Genomic DNA, 11,974 nt, shown 5'->3' with positions numbered 1-11,974 from the left:
TGCTGACCCTTATGCTTATCCTTATGCTCATCCTTATCCTTATCCTCATGCTTATCCTTATCCTTCTCCTTGTCCTTATGCTAATCCTTATGCGGACCCTTATGGTAATCCTTATGCGGATCCTTATGCTAATCCCTATGCGGATCTTTATGCGGATCCTTATCCTTATCCTTGTCCTTGTCCTTATGCTAATCATTATCCTTGTCCTTATGCTAATCCTTATGCGGACCCTTATGGTAATCCTTATGCGGATCCTAATGCTAATCCCTATGCGGATCCTTATGCTAATCCTTATGTGGATCCTTATGCTAATCCTTATACGGATCCTTATGGTAAACCTTATGGGGATCCTGATGCTAATCCCTATGCTAATCCGTGTGCTAATCCTTATCTTTATGCTGATCCTCGTGCTTATTCTTATGTTGATCCTTATACTTATCCTTATGCTTGCTAATCCTTGCTGATCTTTATGCTAATCCTTGTGCTAATCCTTATGCGGATCACAATGCTAATCCCTATGCGGATCCTCGTGCTAATCCTTATGTGGATCCTTATGCTAATCCTTATGCGTATCCTTATGCTAATCCTGATGCGGATCCTTACCATTGTCTTTATGCTAATCCTCATCCTTGTCTTTATGCGGATCCTTATCATTGTCCTAATGATAATCCTTATGCGGATGATCCTTATGCTTCTCCTGATACTGATCCTTATACTTATCCTTATGCTTATCCTTAATAATCCTTGCTGATTCTTATGCTAATCCTTGCTGATTCTTATGCCCTTATAATCATTATCCTTGTCCTTATGCTAATCCTTGTCCTGGTCCTAATGCTTATCCTCATCCTTGTCCTTATGCTAATCCTTTTGCTAATCCCTGTTTCTCTCCCTGTCCTTGTCCTTGCCCTTGGCCTTATGCTAATCCTTATGCGGATCATTATGCTAATCCTTATCCTTGTCCTTATGCTAATCCTTGTGCTAATCCTTAAGCGGACACTCATGCTAATCCTTATGCTAATCCTTATGTGGATCCTTAAGCTAATCCTTATGCTTATCATGTTTATCCTAATGCTAATCCCTATCATTGTCCTTATGCCAATCCTTGTCGTGGTCCTAATGAAAATCTTATCCTTGTCATTATGCTAATACTTATGCTAATCCCTGTCCCTGTCCCTGTCCTTGTCCTTGCCCTTGTCCTGTCCTGTCCTGTCCTGTCCTTGTCCTTGTCCTTATGTTAATCCTTATGCGGATCCTTATGCTAATGTTCCTGTGGATCCTTATACTAATCCATATGCTTATCCTTATGCTAATCCTATCATCGTCCTGATGCTAATCCTTGACCTTGTCCTTATGCTAATCCTTATCCTTGTCCTTATGCTAATCCTTATCCTTGTCCTTATGCTTATCCTTATGCCGATCCTTATGCTAATCCTCATCCTTGTCCTTATGCTAATCCTTGTGCTAATCCTTAGGCGGATACTCATGCTAATCCTTGTGCTTACCCTTAATAATCCTTGCTGATCCTTGTGCTAATCCTTGCTGATTCCTATGGCCTTATAATCAGCTTATGCGGATCCTTATGCTAATCATTATGCGGACCCTTATGCGGATCGTTATGCGGATCCCTACGCTAATCCTTTTGCGGATCCTGATGCTAATCCTTATCCTTGCCGTTATGCTATTCCTTGTGCTAACCTTTATGCGGATACTCATGCTAATCCTTATGTGGATCCTAAAGCTAATCCTTATGCTTATCATCATGTTTATCCTGATGTCAATCCTTATCATTGTCCGTATGCTAATCCGTATCGTGGTCCTAATGATAATCTCATCCTAATCCTTATGCTAATCCTTATGCAAATCCTTATGCAAATCCTTATGCAAATCCTTATGCTAATCCTTATGCTAATCCTTATGCTAATCCTTATGCTAATCCTTATGCTAATCCTTATGCTAATCCTTATGCTAATCCTTATGCTAATCCTTATGCTAATCCTTATGCTAATCCTTATGCTAATCCTTATGCTAATCCTTGTCCTTGTCCTTGTCCTTGTCCTTGTCCTTGTCCTTGTCCTTGTCCTTGTCCTTGTCCTTGTCCTTGTCCTTGTCCTTGTCCTTGTCCTTGTCCTTGTCCTTGCCCTTGCCCTTGCCCTTGCCCTTGCCCTTGCCCTTGCCCTTGCCCTGTCCTGTCCTGTCCTTGTCCTTGTCCTTGTCCTTGTCCTTGTCCTTGTCCTTGTCCTTGTCCTTGTCCTTGTCCTTGTCCTTGTCCTTGTCCTTGTCCTTGTCCTTGTCCTTGTCCTTGTCCTTGTCCTTGTCCTTGTCCTTGTCCTTGTCCTTGTCCTTGTCCTTGTCCTTGTCCTTGTCCTTGTCCTTATGCTAATCCCTATGCGGATCCTTATGCTAATGCTTATGTGGATCCTTATGTTAATCATTATGCTCATCCTCATGCTTATCCTTATGCTAATCCTTATCATCGTCCTTATGCTAATCCTTGACCTTGTCCTTATGCTAATCCCTGTCCTTGTCCCCGTCGCTGTCCCTGTCCTTGTCCTTTTTTAATCCTATCCTTGTCCTTATGCTAATCCTTATGCGGATCCTTATGCTAATCCTTATCCTTGTCCCTATGCTAATCCTCATCCTTGTCCAGATGCTAATCCTGATGCTAATCCCTGTCCCTGTCCCTGCCCCTGTCCCTGTCCTTTTGCTAATCCTTATCCTCGTCCTCATGCTAATCTTTACGCGGATCCTTATGCTAATCCTTTTGCGGATCCCGATCCTTGTCCTTATGCTAATCCTCATCCTTATCCTTATGCTAACCCTTATCCTTGTCCTTATGCTAATCGTCATGCTAATCCCTGTCTGTCCGTGTCCGTGTCCGTGTCCGTGTCCGTGTCCGTGTCCGTGTCCGTGTCCTTGTCCTTGTCCTTGTCCTTGTGCTAATCCTTATGCGGATCCTTATGCTAGTCCTTATCCTTGTCCTTATGCTATTCTTGGGGCAAATCCTTATGCGGACACTCATGCTAATCCTTATGCTTATCGTTATACTGATCCTTATACTTATCCTTATCCTTATCCGTAATAATCCTTGCTGATCCTTATGCTAATCCTTGCTGATGCTTATGTCCTTATAATCAGCTTATGCGGATCCTCATGCTAATCCTTATGTGGATCCTTATGCGGATCCTTATGTGGATCCTGGTGCTAGTCCTTATGAGGATCCTTATGTTAGTCCTTACGCGGATCCTTATGCGGATCCCTACGCTAATCCTTATGCGGATCCTTATGCTAATCCTTATCCTTGTCCTTCTGCTAATCCTTGTGCTAATCCTTATGCGGAGATTCATGCTATTCCTTATGCTAATCCTTATGTGGATCCTTAAGCTACTCCTTATGCTTGTCATCATGTTTTTCCTTATGTTAATCCTTATCATTGTCCTTATGCTAATCCGTATCGTGGTCCTAATGATAATCTTATCCTTGTCCTTATGCTAATCCTTATGCTAATCCCTGTCCTTGTCCTGGTCCTTGTCCTTGTCCTTGTCCTTGTCCTGGTCCTGGTCCTGGTCCTGGTCCTGGTCCTGGTCCTGGTCCTGGTCCTGGTCCTGGTCCTGGTCCTGGTCCTGTCCTGGTCCTGTCCTGTCCTGTCCTGTCCTGTCCTGTCCTGTCCTGTCCTGTCCTGTCCTGTCCTGTCCTGTCCTGTCCTGTCCTGTCCTTATTCTAATCCTGATGCGGATCCTTAAGCTAATGCTTGTGTGGATCCATACACTATCATTATGCTAATCCTTGTGCTAATCATTATGCGGATATTCATGCTAATCCTTATGCTAGTCCTTATGTGGATCCTTAAGCTAATCCTTATGCTTGTCATCACGTTTTTCCTTATGTTAATCCTTATCATTGTCCTTATGCTAATCCGTATCGTGGTCCTAATGATAATCTTATCCTTGTCCTTATGCTAATCCTTATGCTAATCCCTGTCACTGTCCCTGTTCTTGTCCTTGTCCTTGCCCTTGCCCTGTCCTGTCCTTGTCCTTATGCTAATCCTTATGCGGAGTCTTATGCTAATGCTTATGTGGATCCTTATGCTAATCCTTATGCTTATCCTCATGCTTATCCTTATGCTAATCCTTATCATCGTCCTTATGCTAATCCTTGACCTTATCCTTATGCTAATCCTTATCCTTGTCCTTATGCTAATCCTCATCCTAGCCCTTATGCTAATCCTTATCCTTGTCCAGATGCTAATCATTATGCTAATCCCTGTCCCTGTCCCTGTCGCTGTCCCTGTCCTTGTCCTTATGCTAGTCCTATCCTTGTCCTTATGCTAATCCTTATGCGGATCCTTATCCTTGTCCTTATGCTAATCCTTATGCGGATCCTTATGCTAATCCTTATGCGGATCCTTATCCTTGTCCTTTTGCTAATCCTTATCCTTGTCCTTATGCTAATCCTTATCCTTGTCCTTATGCTAATCCTCATCCTTGTCCAGATGCTAATCCTGATGCTATTCCCTGTCCCTGTCCCTGTCCCTGTCCCTGTCCTTGTCCTTGTCCTTATGCTAATCCTTATCCTCGTCCTTATGCTTCTCCTTACGCGGATCCTTAAGCTAATCCTTACGCGGATCCTTATGCTAATCCTTATGCGGATCGCGATCCTTGTCCTTATGCTAATCCTTATCCTCGTCCTTATGCTAATCCTTATCCTTGTCCTTATGCTAACCCTTATGCTAACTCTTGTCCCCGTCCCTGTCCCTGCCCCTGTCCCTGTCCCTGTCCCTGTCTTTCGTTCTGGGTCTCGGTCTCGGTCTCGGCCTCGGTTTTGGGTCTGGTTCTGGGTCTGGGTCTGGGTCTGGGTCTGGGTCTGGGTCTGGGTCTGGGTCTGGGTCTGGTTTTGGTTCTGGTTCTGGTTCTGGTTCTGGTTCTGGTTCTGGTTCTGGTTCTGGTTATGGTTCTGGGTCTGGGTCTGGGTCTGGGTCTGGGTCTGGGTCTGGGTCTGGGTCTGGGTCTCTCTCTCTCTCTCTCCTCTCTCTCTCTCTCTCTCTCTCTCTCTCTCTCTCTCTCTCTCTCTCTCTCTCTCTCTCTCTCTCTCTCTCTCTCTCTCTCGTTCTTCGCACCAGCTCTGCACGAGCCTCGAGCCTCGACCAGACAGCGATGTTGACAGGCCGGGCTGTCGTGGCTTAGTCGTTCAGCAAGGCAAGTCGCATGCTTTTAGCGCAAAACAAAAACTCGTTCACAAGCAAAAAGCTTTTAGATCCTCGGGCGATGCATTAGACCTAAACTGACGCATGCTGTTTCGAAGAGCTCGTCCAGGCGCCAATAAAAGTGATAGCTAACTGACACGCGAAAACACATCTTATCTAAGCCATTTTTAGATGTTTCCCAGCTTGTAGAAGTTGGACATTACTGGTATGTTGGCGAAGTGACTCTATCACACAAAAGCTGGTCGAGATAAATTTAAAAAATTGCACAAGGGCGACGCTGCGAAAGACACACATTTAGAGCGTCTACATTTAATATACCAAAAACATTTCACGGGAAGGCCCAACCAACTTAAGCACAGAATTCATTTGCGCAAGAAAATTTATTTGCGCGCGGTCTTAAGAGCTTTCTAATGCCAACATAGTACTGCCAGTTAATTGCCAGGCGAAGCAATCGTGTATCCCTAATGGGTTAGTGAAATCCTAAGAGGTCTAACTGTTTTGAACTTGGCCTTGGAACATCTGTAACGATAGTACAAATGAACGATAATGGCATTGGTATAAGTGGCAGACCGGGCCGTAGGTCTCTAATGCCTCAAATTGTTCAGATAAACCTGACCCATCTCGAATGGTCCTCAGCTAGGCAGAGATTGCGATCCGCCGTTCATCTGTCAATCTCGAGGCTTTGACTACAGCACCAAGCCGCCGTGCCATTGCGTATACAAGTGCTCAGCACAAGTGTGAAACACGGCACGCCAGTCCCCCCCCCCCCCCCCCACACCTTCATCCGGGTCATCTGAACGGGTGACTGCCGGCAGGCCGGCGCTCTCGCTCACACAACAGCGTCAGAGTTATTGGCGTCGACGGACCGGATGATCCAAACAGGCAATCAGCAGCGGCTTTAAGCAGACCGTTTCGGCGCCAAACGAAGCAAATCCAGCTGACGAAATTGGATGTACGCAGCTTTGCATTTTTTACGTTAGGAGATAGGCGCTTTTGAATGTGACACGTCAGCGTTCAGAGCCTCCAAAAATACGGGTCAAGCCCGCGTTCTCATTTTTCATGAAATTGAAAAAGGTGTTGTGGGTCTGGCATGGTTTTCGTCCACGTTAATAAATTTGAGACCGATGAATTTGCATTGACTCATAGTCTTAGCAATTATGAAAAAAGCTTTCCAAACTGTGCTCACATGTGGCGAATGAACAATTGCCCGAGCTATTGTCTTCGTCAAGTGTGTTAGCATCTATATCAGATGTAGGTACAAATAAGTGTTCGCACGCTGCAAATTGGATGTAGATACAATGAACTTAACGAAAACGGCATTCCTAGCACTTAGTCCATCCGTCATACTACTACCTTGCTCAATGTTTCCGTAAAACTGCAATCTCTCGGTTTGGGTAGTAGCGTATTTTTTTACGCGTAACAGCGTAACAGGCAGACATATGGTTTGCGCGCGATGCGTGATAGTCTGCCCACACCGGCCCACACTGCTCCCAGCACGGTTGCCCTCGCGTCTTCTCCGTAAACACTGGTTAGTCATGTGTCGCTGCGACGGCCGTTCGCCGAGATCTGGATGCATTCCAGCCTGTGCTTTTCACATTTTTCGGTGAATTGAAATGTTTGGTTTAACAGCTGGATGAAATATTGATGATATATAGCACTGCAAAGATAGGCCGCCCGATCTTACAGCTTGCACTGATGTGTCCTGAAATACTGACTCACAACTTTTAGGGTACTATGCTGTTTATAACCGCAAATTTCATAACGCACGACAGAAGGTTTCAGGGATGTGAGCCCGTCGATCTCGTGACGGTGAAGTCGTGACTCGCCGAGGCTGGCGGGGTCGCTGATGCCGCGATATTGCAGATGAGTTGACGATCACACTCCCTCACCCTGGGGTCTTGCTTGAAAAACTTAAACACGCGCGCTGATGGAGGTTACTTTGATCTCCACCCGAAGGCTGTTCCAGAATCATTAAAAAAACAATGCGGTGTAGTCGCGCGACACTTCACATGGCTGCAGGCAATTTAACATCCGATCTTTTGGTATAAAACTATCGGATGTGCCCCGTTAGTGCGATGACCTATAGCACGTCAAAGTCAGGCTATCACTGTCAGCGAAAGTAAGTCCTGGGGAATCGTTCAATCTGATGCGACAAGAGAGCGTCCAAAGAAGTCATTCAACTTTGAGATGCTTATTTTAAGACAATTAGGCAATTTAAACTATGATTACGGGTAGCTCCATTGACCTTGGGTCGGGTATAACGGTCAGCTTACGTTTACACCAAAATAATTCATTGCTGGCACATTTGCTTCGTGCGATATTTTTCAGCTCATTTCGAAATTCCTGACCAAACCGATAACAGACAATTTTGGTGGTCAAGAGAGGTCACTGGCCTACAATGACCGCGATCAACCTTTTGCTTTAAAGAACGGGCGTAGCGTGGTTCCCGACGCTGATTCCATATTGACATATCATACCAATATAAATTTTTTCCGGTAATTTTGGCAATCTAAAGGTCAAATAACGTTACTGACCCCTCTTCATACCAGTTATCTTATGTTTAGAAAAGATATCCAGGTCAAAACCGGTGGCGTGAGGTGGTCTGAGCGCACTCCGGACACCAATATAAAGTTCATCTTACTTGACCTTATTCAAGCCTTAGGTTTCGACCTAGGAATCACAAAACTTGACACAACTGGTCAAATATAGAGCGCCATATAATCTCTGAGTTTGGTGTCTCTAACCCTCCTACTTTTACTTTTAGCTCCATTTTAAGATTCTACGGGTCTAATTGCCACCTCCACTCTCCACCTGAGCGTGTCTCATTTGCCGGCCACCCGGGCGCGCTAGCACGCTATCGGGTGGGGACCAATTTGACCCTGAAAGCTTTTCCCAAATGATTTCCAAACGGCGAGGCATAGCATGGCCAATGCACTTGTTTAAGAGGTAGTTGTTGGCGCCCATTTGGAATTTCTTGATCGCGGTTCGTCAATAGACAATCACAGGTAAGCCAACAGAGGTTGACCTGGTTTGACCTTATTTGACCCGAAAATAATAACCTAGGGATCTTGAAGTGTGACACAGTTTCATATATAGGCACAACTACGCTCTGAATTTGGTGCCTCCAGTTCTTCTAGTTTTTAAAATATTACTTGGGCGTTAAGCTGACCTCACCACCAGAGCGTGCAGAATTCAATGGGCTATTCGGATACTGCAAGTAACTATCACAGTTGTGAAGAACAATTATCTTCCAGTCTCAGTTTCCTGTGAGCTAGTGTTCACAGAAAGGCTTGCCTTCTACAAATACACTGCTGGCAATTCCGGCCTGCAAAACTACTGTATTTTTCATCTTCGATGACTTTTGGTCAGTGAGCACAACTTACCAAATTCGCCTGGTTGATACCTGGAACTCACATCAGCCAGAAAGCTAACGTTCGGAACAGATCCCGTTCCGTTGGTTGCTGTCTGAAATGCTTAAGTCCGTGGCTGCTGGCTGATGTATATGACTGGCCCCAGTCAGGAAGCTCGCGTACTGACCTCCGCTGGCTGGTTGACGGCGATCTGGCTGGGTTCGATCTTCTCCATGTCGATACACTGTTGTCCGGCATCGATCGTCAGCCAGCGGGGAGAGCTGGAGAGGGCCTTCTTGCACTCGGACCGCACCGTGCACCTGAGACAAAGGACGACCGGTCACTACCCAGCTAAATGCCGCGCTCCCCGCATCCGGGCCTCCACGCGGAGAGAGAACTTGCGCCAGCCACCGTTGAATGCATTGGTGGCTGGCAGCCATTGTGAGCGCACATTAATATGTTCGCGCATATTAAACGGCTGTCCCACGACCTGGTCGCGGTGCAAAGGCGTGGTCATCCTCGCATCAGCTGTAAGGGACGGACGAAACTGTTGGACATGTTGGAAAAACATGTAATTAGACGACACGGACCTCGGTGGGGATGAGACGGGGTGACTTTGAATGTCTCAGAAACCCCCGTTTTGAGCTCACAAAGCTACGGACGCTAAGAAAAACACATTGAAATGGTGTTTACGACAAGGACCGGATCGAACGCAAACACATTAAAATCCCATCAGCAATCCAAACACGATGACTGATCACATGCCATTTCCCTCGCGCGCTTGGTATTTGTAAGACTCAGAATCAAAGCTCCTGTTGCTGTGCTGCTGCATTCCTATGTTTATGTCTTTCCTTTGAATTAAGCCCATTTGCCCGAACAATTAAACGCAAATAACACGACGAAATTAAAAAGGGCTGCGCAATATTCGAACTGTGCATTTCTACCAGGCGGAGTCGGACTGACTTATCCCTTTTGTTGAAGATTCTCATTCCAGGGAAGGGTAAGTGCTTGGTGACCTTGCTTTAATTAGTACTTTCATCAATATTTTCCCGTGGGCAGACCTCAATCAGAAATGTGGGGTAGGAAACCTTACCGGGTACATCTGGCGGCTTTACATTGCCTCAACTCGCACTATGTCACACAACGCCAGGCGTCGTGAAATGACTGGACCACACGTTCTCGCCAGGGACGATGTCGCTGTTGCGACACGGAAGACACCCTGACCCGGGGGACGTCCCGCTCCGTTCGCCCTCGTTATCAGAAGTCAGCTTCGCGTTCACGCCTGCCGACAGCCGCCGGAAAATAAGCTCTTGTCTCGCCGCCTTATCGTCCAAATCTAAAAAGCATTACACAGTTCCGGTCGGCAGATCGGCGCCAGATCGCGCGCATTGATTACCTCATCCGGGCCGAGTGACGTCATCTGTTGTGCCGTCCAGTCACGGAGTGGAACGACGTCGGGGCGGAGGGAGAGAGAGGAGCGCGCGCGGCAATAAGGCCGAACAGGACGTCGAATCTGATATCGATCACATTTGAAGTGGGCATGCTTCGTTAACGGCGGCTCGCGCTGGATTTGAATTGGGGCCCATTGTGTCGGGCGCGGACGTGGAAGTGAACAGCGGACGTGATTTCCAGAGTAAACAATTTAACGGATCGAAAACATCCGCTGTTCAGTGCCATGTGGGAAGCGCGGCAATCGTTTGATCGGGTTCAATTATTAAACGCGCAAGTGAATTCTTAACAGGCGGTCCGGTGCGTGACTGGTGGCTTCGGAGCCCATACAGACGAGATTATGGCGCGTCTCATCAAAGACCCTAACATGCTGTAGGGATTTCGTCCCAACTTAATCTCATTACTCCCCCTCTTCTCTTAATCAGCAAGCCTTCCCTTCAAAAAGGATTACGATTGGGCCATGATCAGGGACAACTGCAAGGGATTTATCCGTCGCGTAATGAGACCAAAACCTCTCAATCCGGAAGAGAGTGCAAGCTGAGATTTTCCTAAAAAAGATCGCAGCTTTCATGACCATGAAGCACAGGAAACGACATTTCGCTTCATTTGTAGCCATTTTACACATGGCGCCCCTATGGCGACATCTCCAACCGATCCACTTTCTGCTGACAAAAGCATGTCATCGAGACCGTGAGATAAGACTATAGAGCATTCTGGCTGTCCCGCCGCTGCCACGGCCAGGGATGATCAAATTCATAAGGGAAGGCTTGAAGAGGTGCTAAAACTATGTGCCAGAGCCCACTGAATGACGGCAGCTCTGGAGAGAGCTGCATGGGGAGGACGCTAGCCATCCTGGGCCATTTACAGCAAAGGGCAAGGTAAGACAGCAGTAATAGCCTTATTCCTCAGAGAAAAAAAAACAGGAAAAAGGCGACATAGATGGGTTGATATTTCGGCAACATGCCTTTATTGAAACAATAGCAGACATTTTCTGTTATTGCTACGATAATTTGCGATTATGACGTACTTTCTGCTGACAAAACACGTCATCGAGACCGTCAGACATGATTTTAGAGCTATCTTCCTGTCACGCCATTGCCACGGGCAGGGATGATTAGTTTCATACGAAACAACATATATTGACTTCTGCTATTGTTGCGATAAAGGCAAGTTGCCGAAATATCAGCGCATCTATATCTCCATTCTCCTGTTTTATTTCTCTGAGGAATAAGGCTATTAGTATTGTCTTATCTATGTGAATAATGCTCCTCGCAAATGTATTAAACAGCTTACGAGTTACAAGGCCCTGTTTCAACGAGGCCCTTCGTGCACAGTGTGCCTATACTCCGAGTGAAGAATTTGGAAAGCGTTCATGACTTGTGGAACCGCGCATTTTGTCAGTTCACGGAACGCTGCTGGATATTTAAGCTGCCGGTCACCACTGACGAATAAATGATATATGTGAGCGTTATAACACGCTAGGCACTCGTGTATACCAAAATGTGCCTAAAAGGTACCACGCAACCTGTCCACGGCTCCAAATAGCGAGCGTGCTGCTGAGTAAACAACTGTCAAGAATGTCATGAAATGTGACTGCGAAAGAAATTCACCATATTTTTCTAAACTGTTGATGATACCCCGCAAGATACACTCGCGTAACACAGGTGAGCGCTGACCTTTTTTCCAGGGAGCACCATCCGCAGTAGGGGTCTGCGGGTTCCAGACATTGAGCGCAGTTGGTGTACTCCTCGCACGTCTGCATGCTCATCAACGCCACCTGGAAGGAGCCAAGACAAGTCATGTGGGATATCCAGTCCTGCATCAGAACGAGCTTCCTTACCAGCGCTCGGCGGATGCCCCGAACTCTCTTGCAGAATTATGACAGGACAGTAATCATTCATCAGGGCACTAATTCCCAGAGAAAGTCAATGCAGACCAATGCTTTATCCCGGAGCATTTTCTATTGTAGCCCAGC

General features: G+C 46.4%; 1 protein-coding gene across 1 annotated transcript in view; it reads right to left on the bottom strand.

Moving 5' to 3' along the window:
• The window catches only part of LOC119092159 (plexin-B), a 33,656-nt gene extending 21,856 nt beyond the window's left edge, over positions 1 to 11,800 (bottom strand). The window contains exons 1-2 of the mRNA XM_037215134.1: positions 11,676 to 11,800; positions 8,738 to 8,870 (exon numbers count right to left, since the gene is read on the bottom strand). Of these exons, the coding sequence (XP_037071029.1) occupies positions 8,738 to 8,870; positions 11,676 to 11,800 (258 nt within the window). The remainder of the gene's footprint in view (positions 1 to 8,737; positions 8,871 to 11,675) is intronic.
• Positions 11,801 to 11,974: the final 174 nt, after the last annotated feature.

This window comes from Pollicipes pollicipes, unplaced genomic scaffold (genome assembly GCF_011947565.3).
Source record: "Pollicipes pollicipes isolate AB1234 unplaced genomic scaffold, Ppol_2.1 Scaffold_3447;HRSCAF=4054_pilon_pilon_pilon, whole genome shotgun sequence".
NCBI classification, from domain to species: domain Eukaryota; kingdom Metazoa; phylum Arthropoda; class Thecostraca; order Pollicipedomorpha; family Pollicipedidae; genus Pollicipes; species Pollicipes pollicipes.
This window is presented reverse-complemented; position numbering and strand designations above follow the sequence as displayed.